The following is a 21,291-nucleotide window of genomic DNA, read 5'->3' on the forward strand; positions in this document are numbered from 1 at the left end:
TCTCGATTTCGAACGATCGATAATCGCGATCGCGATCAAACGACGATCGTTTCTAGCGATGGATATTGCTTTTTGTGACGCTTGTTGCTTATGTTTCCGCGTGCTTATCGAAACGCGCAGCATCCCATGCGAGAGTCACAAGAACTCGGGTCACGCAGTCTTAATCACAGAAAAATAGAGGTAAAGAATATCACAGAAGAAGCCAAATTAAAACCCTCGAAGTATTAACTCTTTCGATTACGGTGTTACAAATTTTCCGCACGCCGGTACAATCGTTTCGCTCGATACTACGCGCACGGAATAAAATGGCACGCTATACAAATCAATTTTTCGACGACAGATTCCTTGGGAAGCCAAACTGATCCACAGCATCGAAGACGATCGTTCGACCTCTGTAAAGTTAGAACGGTAGACCTGAGAAATTTACAGAAAGTGAACCTGATCAGCCTGGCCTCTGAGTAGATCATGTGCGAGCACGCCATATAGATCCCAAATAAATAATTCACCCAATTAAACCGTCGAAGAGCTAAGTTGAATCGCAAGTAACTAAATCTCTACCGTAAGACTTCTCTGCTCAGAAATCACTCTCGTTCGTTCCCAAATGGGAAAATCACTCGCATCAATTAATCGATATCAAACTTGGAGAACGCAAATCACCAATGAACCTCTTCTTCACGGCGCGCGTAATTCGGATGCATCACGCCTCTTGTCATCTCGTTCGCGGTCAGTCGACGAATCCTTCGAGCTCCGTATCGCAAAGAGTTAACAGGCGCAATTATCGTAAGCAATGTCTCTAAAGATTCCCTAGTCGTGTCCCGAGTTGCAGCCGCAGTTTCCACCGCGGCAATTTTTTCGCGGACCTCGCGTGCGTACCCAAGACCCACCCTGGTCCCCGCGATGAAAGGGGTCCGACTAAACGGAGCGAGAAAGAGAGAAACGGGGGAAGCGGTGGGACGAAGAGAAACAGACGAGGTTGGAAAAGGTGAAAAGAAAACAAAAATTGAAGAGAGAAAGCTCGAACAGGGAGGAAAAACAAAGAAGACGCGAGGGTGTCGATTCGTTATCGAGCCGTAGGGATTGCGTGGGTGGCTATTGGGGTGGTGAGGGTTGGTGGAGGGGCTGGAGAAAGAGAGAGATCATCTGCGACGATCGGTCGCGAAATACGATGGAACTTAGGAACTTCCTTGAAAGATGAACGTCATCCCCGATCGACCCGCGTGTGTATCTCGATTCCTCGATACGTACATATATATCTATGCTCGTGTGGTCACGCGTGAACGAGCGTGTATACCAAAGTGTCCTGGAAGGAAGAGTCAATGACCTACGCGACGGCGTACGCTTATTGGTACGCGCGTTCTTCCGTTTCCGTTCTCCCGTACGTTCCTCCTCCTTCTTCTCTTTTTTTCTACTCTCCTTTCTTCTTCTTCTTCTTCTTCTTTTCTTTTCCTTTATTTCGTTCGGTTATTTTATCTATTTAATTTGTTTTGTTTCATTAATTAAATCAGTCCATCGTCAAGTTCGTGCACGTTGGCCCCGATGTGGCGTCGCGTGGAAGAGCGAGTCGCGCGTGAATTTCGCCTCGTGAAATTTGCCACCCAAACCTCCACCGCGTTCTCCGACGCGAGGGAGGGTCCTCCTCCACGGGATCTCCGCGGTCGAGATCCCGATTGTTCTCCGTTTCCTGTCGTCCTGGTCTCGTTTACGCGAGGGCAGAAAGGTTCGAGGCACGTCTCGACGCCTCGCGGAGCCGAGGCTTCCTTCTTCGTCTCTGTCGCCTCTTCTTCTCCTTCCACTTGTCCGTTTCTTTGCTTCCTCGGTCGCTTTATTCGCGTTTCGACGCCGATGTCCTCCGGCTTTCGTCGTCATCGGCCAGCGCTGACAGCGTCGCGGTGCCCAGCTGTCGGCCACGGGGCTGTTCGGTCCGCTGCGAGAGAGACGGAGGCCCGGTTGGTCCGCTGCCCACCCCGTCGTGATTTAAACGTCGACGCGCGATTACGTGGTGCCTTTCTTTCCCTTCGACTTGCCGGTCGCGTGCTCCTGGTTGCTCGAGCCGGTCGTGCCGCCGCCCAGCCTCGCCGCCCGTCTGTAAATCTCGCTGTTCACGAAACGGGGATACGAGTCACGGTGCATCAGGGTGTAGATCTGCAGCTGGGCCTCGTCGAAGGTGTGCGACGTCGGCTGCACCATGTTGCGGTTCACTATCTCGCGCACTTGCGCGTCCAGGCTCACCTGAAACGTCGTATTTCCGTGGTTAGAGAGATTCAGAGACACCAGCGTCTTTTATTTACAAGACATTACGATGTACCATGTACCCAGTAGCCAAAAATTGATTTTTATCGTATGTAATGGCTTGTATGTTTCTAAGGGTTGAAACTTAGCTCCAGGAGTGTCGTAGAATGTTAGTCGTGATCGATATGGCCAACTATTTACAATTCGGTCTGTGATGTATCGAAATTATGTTAAACGAAAGTTGTTATATGATTCGTCGAGTTTATTAAATCGTGGGTATATGGAAATTGTGCTGTTAGAGGGTCGAGTGTATAATTTTTCTTATTATCGTTCCTCTGTTGCAATTTATTCGACTCGATCTCAAATTTTGCTTTCTCGAATGTTTTAACGAAGATCGTACAAGAAGAATGTAAATTGAAAGAGTATCGATTCACAGACAAACGGGAATAATTGAATTCGTTCTTTGATAATTGAAAAAAATATCTGAAGCAACGATTCTAAGCGAGCGTAACGATAATTTACCGTTAATACCGTTATTGTCTTAAAGGCGCAGTTTTCTCTCGTTTCGACACAAAGATCTAAAGAGAGGTACGCAGAACCTACGATTAAACAGTTTCCTAAGGTCAGACTGTTTGATCAGTGATACTGAGAACGATAACGATCCCCGCGGTTGGCAATTTCTAAGAGATACCGGATTTCCCACAGCATTCCACGGATTATAGATTATGCTCGTGTTTAGCCGACGTGATCGAGGACAGCAGATGGCTTGGTCGGTTCTTTTGCCGAAAACAAACACGTTACTATAACAGAGAGGAAGTATAACCACGGCTGTTCAACAAAAGTGAATCCGCCGAGGTTCACACCGGCTCGAAAATGTAGATAAAATACAGATACAAGAGTTCCGTTCGTCACTGTTGCACTTCCAATTTCTTTCACTTCAGAATTCTACATCTCGAAACTAAACTCTAACCAAAATTCCTTTCCATTACCTTCAGAGATTACACTCTCCTCGTAAATATCGATTCAGTTTATGATTAAAAAACCATATTTAAAAAATAGTATTGAAAGTTTCCCTTTTTAATTTTACAATCGATGCTTGAAAATTTCAACGAGTCTATCTTTCCGCGTAAGTCAGTTACGCGCACCGTTATTATGAAATAAAGGAGGAGCGACAAGATGACGTGTCGTATCCTGTATTACCACGATGCTATTACAGAAATGTAGATCCATTTAAAGGCAATAGAATATCGCAAAGAGTTCTCATGAAATTGAAAGGCAGGATCGAAATCGAAGCCACCAAGAAATCGGAAGGGACCAACCTCTTTCTCCGAGACTGTGGATATGTAACGGTCGTAGATGTAGCGCGCGTTCTCCTCGATCTTCTCGGGGTTGCTCTCGCGCTTGAGCTCCTCGCAGGCCAGCCAGAACGCGATGTTCTCCTCGCTGTACTCGCTGACGAGGAACTCCCTGAAGAACTTGCGGCCCGCGGGGCTCCTCATCAGCTTGTCGAAGGACGAGCCCCACGATCTGATCTCCTCCAGGCTGCACTCGACGCCACCCTCGAGGCCGTCCAGGGCGTCGAGCCCGTTCTCCGCGCCCGCCCCGCCCAACTCGCCGCCGACGCCGCTCCCGTGTTCGCCCGCGTTACCCTTCTTCTTCGCTTGCTCGCCCGCGCCGCCTGCGCCCGCCGTGTTTCCGCCGACCGCCGCCAAACTGTCGATTTCAATTGTTTCCAACCATTTATTACCACTTCTGCGATCATTCCTCTTTGTAAAGCATGCAATCTCAAATCTAGATCCGTCGTCTGAAAGTTGAAGTGTATTCATGAAACACGAGATTACGATCGATGCGCGTTGGAGCGATAAAGTATCGAATACTCTCGCCAGCAATAAACGATCGAAACAAAAGATGCGATGAACGTATAGACGCGCGTGGATAACTTTCGATTGAAGGATTTCTGTTTTCAAGCCACTGTTTCCAACAATTTAACGCTCTAACTTCCCTGAAACCAACCGATCAAAAGCGTACGACTCACTACCGCGTATATATCCCATCCTGTTTGTTCAAGAATGACACGAAACACCGCTAAGGAGCTATGAAGCAACGAATAAAAACCGCCACAACGGACCAAAGAATTACCCAAAAATCCCCATTTCGCCGTCCCGATCCAGGCTCGTAAACCTCTGCCCTCTTATCGTCCACAAAGCACACTGCCAGACGAATCTTGTTCACCTTATCACGGTAATCACACCGCACAATACAGCTTGTAAAACCGCAACGACGAATCACGAGGAACAGAGACAGAGAAAGTGAAGGAACGAGGCGCACGTAAGGGAGAAAAAAAAGTGGAATCAACGCGTGTCACGAGGGACGATAAACCGAGAAACGCGGAACGGAGGAAAATAAAGGCGGCGTCGTCGGCCCGTTCCTCTCAGCGCCGTGGAACGAGCCCCATTATTCCGGAAGCCGGCGCGTTCTGTTCCGGCTGGCGGCGATAACACGCTGGAATAGCGCCGCTCGAGGATAAACAAGCAGATAGCGAGCGGGAAACGCGCGCTGCGCGACCCAGTCCGGGAAAACGTCCCCGCTTCCGACAGATTTCCGTCGAGGGTTGAACACGTGTCGCGCATCCGGCGATGGGATTTCGTGCCGCCAGACAGACCTGACCCGCGTGGCCTAATCGAGGGCGGTTATCGCGTGTCCGATGGGAGCTCGTGACCGAGCGAATTTCAGAGGTACCATTTTTCTCTTTTCTATCCTCGCGGTGGTGTTTCGTATGCTTTCTAAACAAAGATGAACGAATATAGAAATAGATACAAGAATTGCCTGTCGAGTTGATGATTTTTTTTTTTTTTAACGATATTCAAATGGTATTTAAATGGCCTTATGCATTATTCATTCTCTGGAAGGTTCATAGAAGTGGTGTACATTCAATTTATTTAGTTTTACTGGAGGAGTATTCCCGTCGAAGTTCCATTGACCGTATTCGACTTGGGATGGGAAAATAGATAATGAGATTCGAGGCTTTACCATAAGAATAGGAGAGAGTCGTAGGTTTCCCGAAAACGGGCCTTTCATGGAAGAATTTTACCGATACCTGACCCGACTCGCGTTTGCTTATCGCGCGAATGTCTTTTACACAGAGGGTGTTACGACTTTCCTGGCCTTCTACGGAAGTGTGTCTACGGAAATGTGGCTTTAAGTGCAATAATGGGCCTAACCTACAAAGGGCGAGTTCGCGTTTCAATGTGATCCACCCTCAAAGCGCAGGCATTTACAATTATGATACATTAATGATAGACGCTTTAGCGACCAGAATAGAAATGATAAGATACGTGAAAAAAAAAAACAAAGAAAAAGGAAAAGACGAAACTCTTTGGAGGAACATGAAATTTCCACGATGCAGTTTCCATGTCGGGGCGATTGAAATTCGTCGTTTACGCGTGCCGGGGGATCGAGCCCCGCGACTAAGAAAGAAGAAAAACAGCTTTGACGAAGCAGCTGGCCTGCTTACCATTTATTCCTGTGCGCAGCATGAAACAGAAAGAGTGTATACGTGGATACGACTGTTCCTCGGTAAATAGGTCGTAGCTCCGTTTTAAAGACAATGGGCTGACATCGTTCCGTTGACGATTATGTTACGAAACGCGGTGATAATGGCTTGTCACGCGGCAGGATATACGAGTTATCGCGGGACGGTTTCGAAGATCGATTGTCGCTCGACGCTGCCCCTTCTTTTCGCGATGCTCGGATGAAAACGTTTCGATCGACACATCTCCCCGTTGTCGAGGCGCGTTTCAAACCGGGTAACTCGTTGTAAATATTTCTTCGAGTCCGTTTTTAGCGGCTCGAGGCCGGTTCATTGTCTTTACCACGATTGATTCGAGAAGAATGGGATCAAAAAGTATGCTCCGACTACAAATTTCGTAGATTATAGATTCGCCAATTTGTTGCGCTTGAACCCAGACTACGAATAAATTATTCAATTAATATTCAATCCTGATGTATATACTATGCGAGTAGTAACAATTAACCCTTTAATCACACCCCAATATATCCTCTTGGCGACTTCCTTTACCCTATTCATCCCTAATAAAAATATAATCCGCGGCAACTTATCATTTTCCAGAATGTTTTTAAAATAGTCGACCTTATAGATATAAATGTACCACCGGCGCCTTGAAATATTTGATCACCTGTCAAGTAAAATTAGTATACTCCCTCTCACCCCTTTCACAAAACTTGAGGCAAAAAATTTCAGATAACAATGAGAGGAGCATCGTTAGCGCGTTCGACGCGAACACACAAGCAGGACCACAGTGATGTTATTATTACAGAACGAAGAGAGCTACTCTACTTATGCTAGAGGCAAAGAGAAAATCTAGTCAGGAACGGTAATACCACGAGCAACTGCAACAACAGCACCAGCAGAGGCAACAGTTGTCCTTCTTCGAGCGGCCCATGATCCCCGATGGCTGGCGTTGCTGTTGCTGCTGCTGCGGCTGCTGCGACGAGGGTGGCTGCTGTTGCTGCTGCTGCTGCTGCGAGGACTGTTGCGCGTTCCCTGAGGATCCGCTCGGCTGGCCTTGGCTCTGCGCGCGGAGACGACACCCGCCGGCGACACCCTCGCCGCCTCCTGTCCCGTGACTAACGCCGATCCCCATTGCAGTTGCACCGATTCCACTCGACATCTGCGAACGATATCTCTTCTGCATCAACGCCATTCGTTCAACAACAGTCGTCGAGCCGCGTCGCGTTCCCCCCGTTAAAAATAATCGACGCGCCCCACGAGCGACCTTAACCTTCTTCCTTCCGGTGACTCGCGGACGACAGGATGCTTGGGTCACGCGATGACTCTTTCTGCGGCTCGTTTCGAGAAAGTTGGTACGAGAATGCGGTTTCGAGAAGAAGACGATGCATAGCGTCTTGGTATAAGCAGACGCCCCGGGAGGTGTCTCGTACCAAAGCAAATAACGAATTCGTCTCGCCTTCTTTTCTTCATCGCGAGGGGTGCTGCTGAGCGCGAGGGAGGAGAGCAGTGGTCGGTTGAACTCGCGTGCACATCCTTTCTCGATAGTCGACGTCATTGGAGCGAGGAGAATAATTTATGACTCGTCGCTGGTCTTTCTTTCGGTTCTTCTCGTCAACTCGCGTACGCGTCATGAAATTTCCGGAGGAATGAAAAATGTACGCTTATTTTTAGGCGATTCTAATTCTGTGAATTATAGCGAACGATACGGCGGCGAATCGATGGGGATGACAGAGTTAAGACGCGCCGTTTAATGGTACAAAGTTGATAACAATGTGGATGACAATCGATACGAAAGATAATCGCGTGAAGAGTTAACGCTGGCAAGGAACGACAGCTTGAAATCACACATTAGATTATGATTGACGTATTAGCGAGCGAGCAGAGAGGGGCTTACCCTCTGGAGGGTTTTGATTAAGGGAATGCGATTAGGGAACGGGGAATTGGCGAACAGAGGAGCGTGCCCGTCGTCAGGGCGAAGCGCGGAGGGTGGAAGAGAAGTGTGTGTTAATTACGGCGAATGTCATTAGCAATAAATGGGGCAGGTAATGAGTATTTCCTCGTTAAATCGAGTTTCTAAGGAAGCTACGTAAGAACGCGATGAAATGCTGTTTCGCGAACGATTCCGCGCGAGCGGCGATCATTTATTGCCCGTTCGTTTGGCAACGCGAAAAAAGATGCAGACCAGCCAGCGCGATCATTGAAAAGGAATGAAATCGATTTTGGCCAAGTATAAAGCGCGTCCGCGTGATTCTCCCCGATATTCTCGTTTATCGAAGCGGTGAATCGAAGTGGCTAAAGAGAGGTCAATTTTCCACGGGTCGGGGATGGTTCTCGCTAAAAAAAGATAAATTGGGCCACGGGTCAGTTTCTCGTGCAAATTGAATCCGCCCCGTTTCCACCGCGACGTCGCGATCATCCCTTATAGGGTGACTTAAAGAAGAACGAAAAAAAACCGTCGCAGCCGGCTCGCACGCGGAAACCATCCGCGTAAAGTCTTTAAGCCTTGATCGAAACAGACTGACCGTACGATAATTGACACGTAAGCCTTCGAAAGCCGGCCAATTTGTTCGGATACGATCCCCGTACGCTCAGCTGCGCCTATCGATCCGTCCTCGTATATACGTTTCGCAGTTGACGCGGAAACGATGCCACCGCCGAATTCGAGATTTCATAAAGAGGTCGCCCCTATTGGAGGCCTTATTGCGAGATATCGAACTTGCTCGAGGGTTCTCGAAGCCTTTAAGAGCCTCGAGAGCCGCACCAGCTCGTAGCTTACCGCACGATCCGTTTCGAAACGAGTCCACGATCGTAGAAGAGACACAGAGTTCATCTGGCGAAGAGAGCACTCGGCTAATGCTGTACGCAAATTTTGAAAAATCTTTGAAAAACTGAATCAGAGACAAAATGCCGTGGAAAGACCTTAAAGAGATCCGACAAAGTATCTTAAAGGAAGATTCTACAATTTTTACGATTAATCGCGTCTGTATTCTTCTTCATCGCTCCGCAAACTCATAGATCGACTTTTGAATGATCACAATCGCACGTATGCACGCACAGCCTCTCTGTCACTCTCTCTCTCTCTCTCTCTCTCTGCTCCCTCTTCTCCTCTTTCACCATCCGCTTTATTTTTATACGATGTTGTATATCGACGATCCGCTTCGCGAGCAGCTTCGCCACGATAACAAGCGCGCGCGGGAGTCGCTAATACGGGCTGCGGGCAACGATTGATAAACAGCGAGGCTCCGTTTTCGCGCGTGTACGCGCGCCAAGATGGAAGATCGTTCGGGGACAAAAACGGCGCCGGTTCATTGCCACGGCTGCGAAAATCGTGCTCGCGATTTCCGTCGATAGCGCCGCGAGGCGGAGGAGGCGGTGGTCCAAGTAGCCACGAGTGATTCGCGGAAGAGATTTCGTTTATATCCGGCGGATGTTGGAGGATGAGTTTCATTCAGAAAAAAAAGGGAGAATCTTGCTTCGAAGATTTCATTCGAGATGCCAGGACAAAGATCGTTTCGACGATTTTGGGCTTTCGAAGAATCATATTTTTTAAAGGGATATAACGATCCTGCGTGACTCTGAATCGTACGCGTGCAAATTACTTGTGTCGGTAATTTGTTAGAAATAAACATGTTTACGAAGACGATATCGAGACTGCTGAATATAGTGTGCGTTATTGCGGATGGACAATTTTGTTCGAGAAATAATGCGAAAGCGATGGATGAAAGGAGGACTACATCGAATAAAACAGTATTTACGAATATCCGAAACGATACGGAAAACGCGCTATAGATACCAACCGAGGAATCACCCGGCGATTATTGGAACGTTGCCCAAAAGTGCATTCGCACAATGTTTACGTACTCTGAGATATACGAAAACATTCTGAGTCAAGAAAAGTTTGCGTGAAAAGAAAGAAAAAAGGGGAGGCATTTCAAGACTGCGTTTTTATTTTTAAATACCGTCTAGAGAGTCTCTGGGCGCTATTTTTTTCGTCGCTTCGAATAGAAATTGTCCGAAAGTCAGACGGAATCCGTGCATAGCCGCGACAAGCTTTGACACTTGTTGATGCACGTATCATCATCGAGTGGCGGTGACTCGAAACGTCGAAACATTATCGACGCCAATGCGATGGGGGATCGACCCCATCGACGCGTTTCTCAAATGGAAAGCACGTGTACGGCACGAGGAATGCGGTATCCTAAATTCGTTGTGCCGTACTTGGAATATTTTGCACGCGGACATTGTTTCCTCGATCCGACTTGCAACCATCGGGAAATGACCAGCGCACGAGTCTTTTCTTCTGCATTTGCATACTTTCCTATCGCTTAACGCATCTAGCGATACCTTTATGTAATCACAAGAATCGAATTCTATGAAGATTTCACGTGGAAAAGCGTACCCTATTCCTCGACAAGCCCTTATGCTCATCAAAAATTCTCTTGCCCAAAATCTGCAAGGCTCTTCGTCCCAAAAACTATAGCACCGATCTCAACAATAGCTTCCCAAACTCCGCGAACCCCCTCCACCACGGTCTTCAAAAGATCGCGAACCGTTTCACGGTTTCGACGCGCGCGTGTCAGCAGCAACGAATCACCGGGTCCGAATATAAATCCCCGTTAGATCAACAGGCTCTACGGAAGCTAGCTAACCGAAATCCTCGCCAACGGTCGACGATTCCCAGCTGTTAACCCAGCGTCCCTAGCAGGAAGCAAAAATCCGTCCACCAGATTCGTAAACCGCGACTGCAAACGAACGTCGAACGCGTAGCAGCACCCCTCGCTCATTGCCAAACGATCGTAGCGGCGCGAGAGAGTTCTTTCCGTTCACCCTCGCGAGCGTCTCGGGCATCGACAGGGCATCCTCTCAATCGATATCGCATCGCCTCACCTCTATCATGTTCCATGCGCCCGAAAGCGAGTCCAGCTCGCTTCCCGCGTTCCCGTGATCTCAGCTTAACGAGGTTGACGGTCGAGCCGCGAGCGAACCACCCGTCGATCCGACTCTGCGTATCCACCACGGGTCCACCCCGCGAACCGGCACGCGTCCCTGTCGCACCGTATCGGTTCTTATCCAGGTCCACCCGCGGGACTAAGGCCGCTCGTGGCCTCACCCGAACCCTGCATGCTCTCCCGTCAGCACGGCCGCCTCGTTGGTAAACGCGAACCGGCGCAACTTAACCACTCGCGGTCTCACTAGGACGGACACATACGCGCGCACCACCGCACCACAAATCGCTCGCGAGGCTACGCGAGCCGCCCCTTCGTCACCAGCTCCCCTCGGCTCGTGGTAGTCCAGCAACCGATCCCACCAACGGCGACAACGTTCTCGATGACGATGCTGGCGGCGGCGGTGCTCGCAACGGTGCAGCAACAGTGCAGATCGTTCGAATCGGCGCGCCTCGGTCCAGCAGCCACCGGATCGTCCACGCGCATTATAACGATGCAACACCAACGGCCATTTCCCGCCCGCTGGATGCACCTTCCATCCGAGCCTGCTCTTCCACCGGTCCCAGCCGGCCAGCGACGATCACCAACGGGACACGTTCAACGACACCTGACGAGCCAACGACGACGAGGACGACACCACCGCGAGGACGTCGACGTTTACACCTAACCCCATCCAGCGAACGGTGGTAGCCGCGAGCGCGCAGATCGGCTCGATCCGACACACACGACGCGAGAAGGGAAAGGCGGATGCGCGACGGTCGATCACACGCCAAGGGAAAGACAGACTCTCTCAATGGCGTCCCCTATGGGTGGGCTCCGTTGCTCGCGGTTCTCGACAGACTACTCCACCGTTGTCGTCGATTCAGCCCCATCGGGGTCTCGTTCCTGTCCATCGACGAGCACCACCAGCGGCGATCGGTTAGGGAGCCTCTCTCTCGCTCTCTCTCTCTGTCTTCCCTGTCAGCAGAGGACCAGCGAAACGGTGCTACGGACTCGATGCGCCAGTGATGTACCAGGATGAATGGATCGTGACGATTGGTCGCACGAGTACCAGGTACTCTGGCGTGTCCAGAGTCTCCAAAGGAAGAGTGGTGTTTTACTGCTCGTAACTGGCGGCGATCGCGATCCGTTCAGCGGCGGCCAGCAACACGTAGACAAGGGAGGACGTGCACGTCGACGGTGTCTCCTACGGTGGCTGTTGCTCGGCTGTCGCTGTCCCCGTGGTTCGCACTCGGTGGAGCTTGCGGCCGCGGTTTCGTACGGGCTATGTTGTTCGCGTGGGCGGACAAACACGGCGCTGTTCTCGCTACGTCGTCCGCTACGTTAACTACGGGGTATAAATAGGTATTCGTGGCTGTTTGAAGGTGCTGCTGCTGCTGCTGCTGCTGATGGTGGTGGTGGTGGTGGTGCTGGTGCTGGTGCTGCCTAGCGTGCAGGGCGCTGGCGCGGCCAGCAGCTTCGAGCGCCGCTACCGCCGCCTCTGGCCGCTGCTCCGTTCCGTCGCGACGTTACCTCGGCTCTCGCGTCGTTTCCGTCGTCGACTGGAAGTCGCCGTCCTCGTGTCCGTTGCGGAGAGCGCACGTTCGCGGCTGGTCACACCAGCTTTCCACGCGGCTCTTCCTCGTTAGCGAAAGGGGCGAAGGGAGGCGGCGGCTCCGCTAGCCTTCGAAAGGGCGGCGGAAGCTGGTAAGAGCGAGCGGAAGCGAGGAGCGAGACAGTGTTTGCCGAGCGGAGCGACGTGAATCGGACGGAAGAGGGAAACGGGATGACATCGCAGACGTAGCGCGAGCCTCTCTCAATGCATCTGGGTTATTCTTTTTTTTTTTTTTTTTTTTTTGTAAACACGCTCGTCAGTTACGATCGCGTCGCTCGCTTTCGACGCTCGAGAGGCGAATCGCGCACTAGGAAGAGAGGGAGAGCGCGGGACTGACGGTGAAGTAACGAGGGAAACAGAGAGAAATAGAATGTGTGTATGGGTGTGTGTGTATGGGTGTGTGTGTATGTGTGTGAGAGAAAGAGAGGGTGAGGCGAGAGAGGGAGGTAGAGAGAGAGGTATAGAGCGAGAGAGAGAGAGAAAGCAGAGCGTGAACGAGTCGGTGCGCTGGTTATTGATTGGCAGAAGTCGAGACCAGAGGGAGAGACGAGCCCACGGCGCTGTCACGCTGGACACCGACCGGCTAACCCGTTAACGTTCAACCTCGAGATCCTCGCTGCCGTCCCGGTCGAATCTACGCGATCGTATCCATCGAATTTGTATCGCGTCGATCTTTCCCCTCGTCGACGATCCACGATCGAGCGTAAATCGCGGTGAGTCGGTTATTTCGGTTATTTCGTCTGGATGGTACAGGCTGAGAGCGCGTCAGGTTCGATCACCAATTGCTGCTCGCACAGTGCGTCGATTCTTTCTGGTCGCGGGGTACCTCTCGCGACAGGTCGTCGATTCCCCGTTTGTCGAGTACGTCGGCACCCTGTAAGAGGAGGAAACACGCGGTGCGTCTCCCTGTGCTCGTAGGACGAACCGTGGCGAGGTACGATCTGAGCGTCGGGTCCCTTCTTCCCGTTATTACTGGCTCGCCGTACAGAAGGCCACACCTACGAAATTTACGCTTGACGCGGGACTCAGCTATGCGACTCTTCTCCGAGACTACCTTTACAGCGTTATCTATCCTGCTTATTTCTACGTATGCCCTACTGCACATTGTTGGCTGGTGTGTTGCGCGGTGCGATGTCGCCGAATTCCCGTACGCGTGCTCTCATTGATGCACAACGTTCACAGGAGTCACACTGAGCGGTCCGAGCCAACTTAACAGTCACCTCGCGTTCGATGAACGTGCAGGACCGCGCGGAGCGACGAGGACCACGGCGCGAACCGATCGAATAGAAGGGAGGTTAAAGGGATATCAATGGTCGCGAGAAAAATGCAACGGGATGTAGTAGGCCAAGGATGGTACTACGCTCGCAGCTCGCATAAGACACTTCTCGTCGTGACACGTTTCCCAGCCACTATCGTCGAAGCACATTTCCTTCCCAGCCTCTCTCTTCTCGCTCTGTCTTCGTCCCTCTTCGCCCCTCACTTCCCACGAACCGTTCGTCTTTCACCCCGTTTCACTGGCGGCTGAAGAAACGTTCGAGGCGTATCTCTATCAGCGTGCACGACGAACGCGAACACGATCGCCCTCTTCCACAGCCCACGAACACCACCGCGCCACAACCGCCCTCCGTGCACCCCTCGTAACAACCCCGGTCGTAGCACACACGCCCTCGTTTCTTCGCCCCTCGCGGGCGAAGGTTCGCGAGACGTGCGAACGGCCCCCGCGGTGGCTTTCCTCGCGGTTCAATATGGCGGATTACGCGGTGCTCACGCGATACGCGTTTGGCCACCACTGCCGTGTGCCTCTCTCTCTCCGTCGTCGACGGTCCCAGCAGCGACTCTGACGCGAGGCGCCGCGACGCGAACCTAGCCAACGCCGACGCCGACGCAGCCCGATCCGTGGGGTTCGTGCCTCGCGATCCTGCGTACGAACGACCCCGTTGATGGACAGGCCTCCTCTCCGCCGCCCCGCTGACTTCGTCGATCGCGTGACACGGGTGGTTTTTTTTTTTTCTTTTTTCTTTTCTTCTTTTTCTCTCGAGGGGTGGTTGCGACGGGAGGAGAGCTCGAGGGAGGGCGTCGTGTAGTGTCAATGAGCCTGTGCGAATTATCCGGACGATTTTTGCTCCGATTTCTGGAGAATGTTCTGTCCGCGGTTTCCAGAGAGGCCTTTCTTGACGTGTTTCAAGGGCCATTTGCCATTTCCGTGAATTCCAGTCCAAAGCGGCTTGGTTTTTTGTTTCACTGTTCATTCTCGCTGCGAAGAATCGTAACACCATTTTGTGCTGTTGCATTTTCTTTTTTTCTTTTGGAACTGTGCTTCTTTCGGTAATTATTGTACCGATTAAATTTGCCTTTTACGCATACGTCCACCCATTCTTTGTATGTTGTACATTTAAAAGGTATCGACGATATTTCCGGATCTCACAGCGGATTATAGGGAGCTTGTGTACGACCATTGATATCTGTTATCAGTGTGGACAAATATTGGTAATATTATTAACCACAGAGGGCTGATATTTAAAGAAGAGAGAATTAACGAATATATTTCGAAATCGTGATTTAACGCCAGTGAGAGAGTATACAACCGGGATAATATTAACGATAATATCGATTATGCATGCGTGGTCGAAATTTAATACTCTAAATTAATTATCGTCATCGATCAATTAAATAATTCCAATATTTAAGTACAAATATCTTTCAACAAATATGTACTATTTTTCCTGCAACTCATCATTTGTGCTTCGTACAATTTTCTAATGAAAAAAATATAATAATTCCATAGTTCCTGAACATCATTTCATTTTCAGAGTTGAAGACGGTGTCGAAATATTGATCGAGCGCAGCTGTAAAAAGTGTCGAAATCGTTCGATTGTCAGTTTCGTTGTTTCACTGTTCGGTGTTCGAAAGTGGGCAGAAGAAGCGTGGGTCGTTGTAATACTTTTCCACGCTCTCTCCTATTATTAAGGAGCCGACTCTTCTTATTTTTTAATTCTTGTTTACCAGTACGGTAGCCGTTGCAAGGGTATATTATAAGCGAAAGGTTGTGCACTGTGAAGCTGCTGTAACAGGTGCCGTTTCTCGTGTGGTTCGCGCGCAACAATACGCGGTTGATCTGCGTGAGAATAATAAGCGATGACGCGTACCACGTGCCACACGATATGACGTGGAGCTTTGACGTCGACCAAGTGTACCTAATCGTATCGCTCTTGCACTTGCATTCCTCGTACACCAGAGTTTTTATCGATGACCCCTCCTGTTTCCACCAACGAAAAGAATTTCATCATCTACATCTTCTCGTAAGGAACTGGACATCGATTTCCTGTCCGCTATATCACTGCAATTAATTAGAGAAAGTAAACCATTTCCTATGGTCTTTGAAAATGGAAAATAGATTTTTTTTAGAATTCTTTATTCAAGTGCTCCATGTTCTTAGAAATGTTGAATGAATCAGTGTTTCTTCAGTCGCACAATCGTATCGTGCATCTCTCTGATAAACCACGTACGTAAAAGCTCACGATCGATCCATTTAAGCGTGCTTTATTAGTCGAAAAAATGGCACGCCTTAATTACACGTTGTTCCACGATGTCTCCATGTGTTTACACACGATTGTACGTCATTCTGTCGTCTTTTACGCGATACTAAGCGCTCTTACCATTCTTAGGGGGTACTTGCATCCATTTATTTTTAACGAACCTACATGTAATCTATCGTCATATAACGCAACCTACAAGATATTCTAGCAAAAACTTAAGGTTCACAAATATTATTATTATGTTTAGAAATTTTTAAACCACGTAAGAGCAAACGATAAATTACTAAGAATACCAATATAAATATCAATTTTATTAATCTAAAACATTGAAAAGATGAATTTATCGCTTCATTAGCAAACAATTTACAATTATCCTTTTAAGGGTACGTCCCGAATTACCTCACCTTCTATTATTCTCAGTTAACTCTGATCTCTATTTTCTGAATTTAAAAATATTCCCCTAACTCTAAATGACAATTCTGCTTCGTAGCAATAAAATGTGACAAATTTTAAAAACTGCAATTGTGGCGCTCATCTTTCGATCTTCCTCGATCACAAGATCGATCGAAACTTGTATGATAAAGTCGCATGGATCCCTCTGAATCGAGGCTACAGACATCTGCCATCCAAGAAGTCAAGTCTGTAAGGAATCAAAGGGAAAGTGCCGACGAGAAATCTTTCCCGCGCCGTTGCTTCCATTTTGTTGATAACGTAGGCACCTGCGGCACAGGCGATTACACGAATATCCGCCTCCACCACCGCCTTTGATATTCTTTTGAAATTGAATCCCTTTTTAACAGCAAATTCTTATTATTCAATTTTTACCGAAATTCCTAATTGCAGACAGAAAGCGGTAATGAGAACCACTTGAAAATGACAAATTTCAAAAAGAATTGAAGATATAATTTATACGCTTAACCAGCTGGTGATCGGTTTGGTTAGACATCGAATTTTCCTATAGAATTTTCCTATTCCTCCGCAGACTTATGGACTGTAATTGTTCATTTCGAACGTCGAGCCCTTATCTTTTCTTTATTGACAAAAATTACCGTACGGTACGACTCTTCTATATAAAACTTAAATTTTATTGTAATTTATTGTATATCTAAGTAGTTTTATTCCAATTTCTTGTATATTTCCCGCTGCAGAGGTAAGAGAGAGAAAGATATATAAGAACGCTATAAGAAATAGTGAGACAGATGATACAGACCCTCTTCTAGAAACCTGGCGCCATCTCTGCGAAAAGTGCTCAAACTGGTCGCACAGCGTTATCGACAGCGAAGTAAACTACTTAAAACTACTAGCGCCATCTCTTGGAGAAGTTCTGAAACTAGTCGGGCTTCTAACTTGTCCTAATCTCCTGCTTGTATAACACTTACATTTTTTTCTTTCTCTCAATTGTAGAGAGTACAATATCTCTGTATATCTAAACATACGATGCGGAGTTCCATAGGATGATAGCACAGGCGAGGTATAAATCACCCAATTTATCGATGCGTCACGACATTCGAGGATTCTATCCATCCATCGTATTTTTTAGTGTTACTCATGTAGCATAGAATAGTTAGAACTAAAACTAAACGTAGTTTTGCTAGTCAGGCCAATCCCATCAGTGACTACATTAAAACTTACTGCCTAAAAAATCATAAAACATTTGCCCCTACTTGAATGAATCATTACCAACGGTATCGTTCTGAAAACTTTATTATCTATTATAAATAGGTTTGCGAAGTTGTATTCTAAATGAATTTAAATGAAACTAATCTATGACAGCCATTAGCTTCTAATTATTTACTATATAATTTTTAATTGTATCATATCACTATATGATGCAATTAATAATTATATGTTAAATAAATAGAACCCGGGTCTCACCACGTGGAGGTTGCTGCGAATGGAGACCCACCCTAACCAAGTCCCATCCACCCTCCTTTTATACAAGATATTATTAAATACACTGACTCTACTCTTTCGCGTATGATTAGAAAAAAAAATTTAATTATAATTAGAGCAGCTGTGCTCTAAAAAATACTAAAACTATTTATTGTAACAAACACTGACTCTACTGACCGCATTGCGCGCGGTCACCAAAATATTCTGAAAGAAAAACATTGTACATGGGGGGAATAAGGGGTAAATAAAAACAACACACAATTTACTGTCGTATTATTCTTCATCTTTTCCCGATCGAGTTCAAAAAAATATTACTTCCCTTTTAAATTATTCAACTAAGCAAAAATATATGTATATATAGATAAAGTAGATTATAAAGTTTAAATATATTGTAAAATATATCCAAATATTATAAATTATTTATGAACACATTAAGAATTCATAATTGATCTATAAAAAATCAATTATGATTATTTGGTATCAGAATTTAAAACATATTCAATATTCTTAATTAGTGGACTATATTATATGCTATAAATATTCAAAATTACTCGTGAGAATGATTATTAAACAAATAACTCATTACTTGTTACATGCATCATGTGTTCGTAAGCAATTATATATAAAATGATACCATATGATCGATAATAAGGTAATATAAATTTATACCATACGTTCTCATCAAGTTCTTACAGTCTTTGCATCACATCTGTTTCAATAATAATAATAATGTTCGTTGCTCATTATATCCATCCCTTGAAAGACATAACTGTTTAAAAATCTGTAACAAAACAATTAGAATAAATATAAAAAAGGATAAAATTAGTTATATTAACATTTTATAATAAACAAGTTTATAAATCATATTTTCAAAATTCAAACAGTCTACGGATAACTCTGAACAATGTAACGCATAATAAAACGAAAAGTAAGAAGAAAATTCAAAGATAAATTCATAGTAATAGAACAACGGTATAATAGAATTATAATTGAGAATACTACGCAGTTAATAAGCAAGCGAATGAACGTACCTCGAATGTAGAAACGTGCCCCGAAAAATTCTATTGACAGCAGCGAACGACGCACGTCTCACCACCAGTAGAGGACAACACGAACTGACTACCGGTACCACTCACCGCATGCGCCGGAAGCGACCGAACGAGCGCGAAAACGTTCGAACAAGGCCGAAGGCGCTCGAATGTAGTTTTCCAACTACGCTTCTACGTTTCATTCTATGGCCTTGGTGTTTCGCTATATGCTTCGACTATAAACAAATCAGCTAATTGAAAATCTACTACAAAAGACATGTCTAAAAAATAGGAGTTCCAGGAAAATCCTCGTGCGTATTTTTCTCAAAAAAGTAAAGAAGAAAATTTTCTACTGACCTATATGTATTATAATATTCCTATATATTAATATAGGTTCTATATGTATAATATTCCTATATGTTAACTTTTCTCTCAATAATTTATATGTATCTTCTAATATGTATAAATATATATCTGTAATCAACATACTTGAAATTACGAATTTTCGCGCGCAATTATGCATATGTGATTGAACATGAGAAAGAAAATATCCTTTACTGTGTTGTAACAGAAAATAAGCTACTTCTAAACTAACAAACAAAAGCATTATCTCCCTCTTCCTCCCTCTCTCTCTTCCTCTTCCTCTTTCACATTTTAATAATGCTCACCATACAATTTGGGCAGTGTGGAAATCAACTTGGACATACACTATTTTCAAAAATATTGTCTGATATCAAATGTGTAGATACAGATGTATCATATAATGATAATAATCAGTATTCAGAAGACACGTTTAATAAATGGTTTAGTGGTGTATCAAAAAATAATGAACACTTAGCAAGAGCAGTTCTTGTTGATACAGAAGAGAAAGTAATAAATAAAATTTATAATGACAGACAAAGCCCATGGACGTATTTAACAAGAAATGTAATATGCCAAGCTGGAGGGGGTTGTGCAAATAATTGGGCACTTGGTTATTTACTAAAAGGGCACATGTTAAGTGATGTAATATTAAACTGTATAAGACAAGAGATAGAACAATTAGATCATTTTGATGGATTTCTTTTGTTGCTAAGTTCTGCTGGCGGAACAGGATCTGGTATTGGTAGTTATATTACAAAACTGTTACACGAGGAATATGATAAAAAGCCTATTGTCAACACAACGATATTACCATTCTCATTTGGTGAAGTATGCACACAAAATTATAACACATTATTAACTTTGGCAAAACTTTACAATGAAAGTGACATAAATATTTTAATTGAAAATGATCAAATATATGATATATGCATGAACTTATTGAAGAAGTCATCAATGAATTTATATGATATGAATGGAGTTATTTCAGAAAAATTACTGGCTGTATTTCAGCCAATATATCATATAAATCATAGCATAAATTCATTGTTATCGCAGATAGCATGTCATCCTTCCTATAAAATAGCAACAATTAAAACTACTCCACATGTATCTGCAATATCCGAAAAATATGAATCTGTCCACAACTGGAGTTCATATATACATCATTTAAAGCAAACACTTAGAATTTCAAGTTTAAATTCACAACTGACTAACATTGAAACAAAAATGCCTTCTAGTTCATTAGGTAATACCATACATCACGTATATGCTTGTTCGGTATCAAATATTTTAATAACACGTGGAATTACATCAGAACAAGATCGTATAATGACCAATAAATTCCAAGAAAAACATTTATATGCAGATTGGAGTACAATTGATTGGTTTTCTCATTTCCATCAAAATCGCAAATTTTTGAACCGTGATAAATTTCTTGCCCTGTTAACAAATAATTCTCAAATTTCAAATTTCTTGGACACGCTCTTAAACAAAACTTGGAACTCCTATATCCATTCTGCATTTTTACATCAGTATAAACAATTTGGTTTAGAAGAGGATGACTTCTTGCAGGCATTTGCAGTACTTGAAAATATTACAAAAGAATATAAAAAATTGGTTTGTCATGTAAAAAAATAATAAATTTTCTACATAAAATTTAATAATACATTTTTTATTGTAATATAAACTTTCTTCTAATTGAGAAATTTTAATTGAGATAAGAAATTTAAATATTGTACATGTATTGTGTAGAAATCAAGAATACGATGGAAAGTGTAATTATAACATCATAATAGAATTGATCAACTTGTGAGACGGTGCTTATTTGTCAATAAAACTAATAATTACCTAAAGAATTCATGACCTATCACTTATTTTATCTATGATACACAATTGTAACATAATTCTGTAATTTTTATGTGTAATGGCATAATCTCTATTAAGTAAACAATTTATAATTGTACTTGATAGTTATATTTTATGCTACACATTGAATTGATTTATTGTTATAATTTTAAAAAATTTGTTTATTTGTTTTTTTTTTATTTAATGAAGACTCACACCCTGCCATTTTATTTTTGTAAAAATTCTTATTAACAATGTAATGAACTGGTCTATTTAATAAATCTATATCTACATACAAAAAATATCAAATATATAACGACTATTT

General features: G+C 45.2%; 2 protein-coding genes across 3 annotated transcripts; one reads left to right on the forward strand and one right to left on the reverse strand.

Annotated features, from left to right (window-relative positions):
- Positions 1-1,774: 1,774 nt before the first annotated feature.
- Dhit (regulator of G protein signaling double hit) lies at positions 1,775-10,774 on the reverse strand. 2 transcript variants are annotated; one of them, XM_076895043.1, is made up of 4 exons: positions 10,649-10,774; positions 6,634-6,920; positions 3,549-3,942; positions 1,775-2,229 (listed from the first exon to the last, which is right to left on the reverse strand). In XM_076895043.1, exons 1-4 carry the CDS (start codon positions 10,655-10,657, stop codon positions 1,993-1,995), a joined length of 927 nt encoding a protein of 308 aa, XP_076751158.1. In that variant the 5' UTR covers positions 10,658-10,774; the 3' UTR covers positions 1,775-1,992. The 2 variants fall into 2 exon arrangements, with proteins under 2 accessions (XP_076751158.1, XP_076751149.1); XM_076895034.1 differs by having other exon boundaries at positions 6,631-6,920.
- An 8,598-nt stretch (positions 10,775-19,372) lies between these two features.
- On the forward strand, positions 19,373-20,772 carry LOC143432654 (tubulin delta chain-like). The gene has a single exon (XM_076909443.1). It carries the CDS (start codon positions 19,419-19,421, stop codon positions 20,757-20,759), a length of 1,341 nt encoding a protein of 446 aa, XP_076765558.1. The 5' UTR covers positions 19,373-19,418; the 3' UTR covers positions 20,760-20,772.
- The last annotated feature ends 519 nt before the right edge of the window (positions 20,773-21,291 follow it).

Source organism: Xylocopa sonorina, chromosome 1, assembly GCF_050948175.1.
Source record: "Xylocopa sonorina isolate GNS202 chromosome 1, iyXylSono1_principal, whole genome shotgun sequence".
NCBI classification, from domain to species: domain Eukaryota; kingdom Metazoa; phylum Arthropoda; class Insecta; order Hymenoptera; family Apidae; genus Xylocopa; species Xylocopa sonorina.

Excerpts from the sequence above, each read along its gene's own strand:
- LOC143432654 (XM_076909443.1), top strand. The coding sequence starts at position 19,419 with ATGCTCACCATACAATTTGGGCAGTGTGGAAATCAACTTGGACATACA.
- Dhit (XM_076895034.1), bottom strand. Across the intron at positions 3,943-6,630 it reads TGTTGTTGCAGTTGCTCGTG|TTTGGCGGCGGTCGGCGGAA; the intron begins GTATTACCGTTC and ends TGAAATCGACAG. Across the intron at positions 2,230-3,548 it reads CCACAGTCTCGGAGAAAGAG|GTGAGCCTGGACGCGCAAGT; the intron begins GTTGGTCCCTTC and ends ACGACGTTTCAG.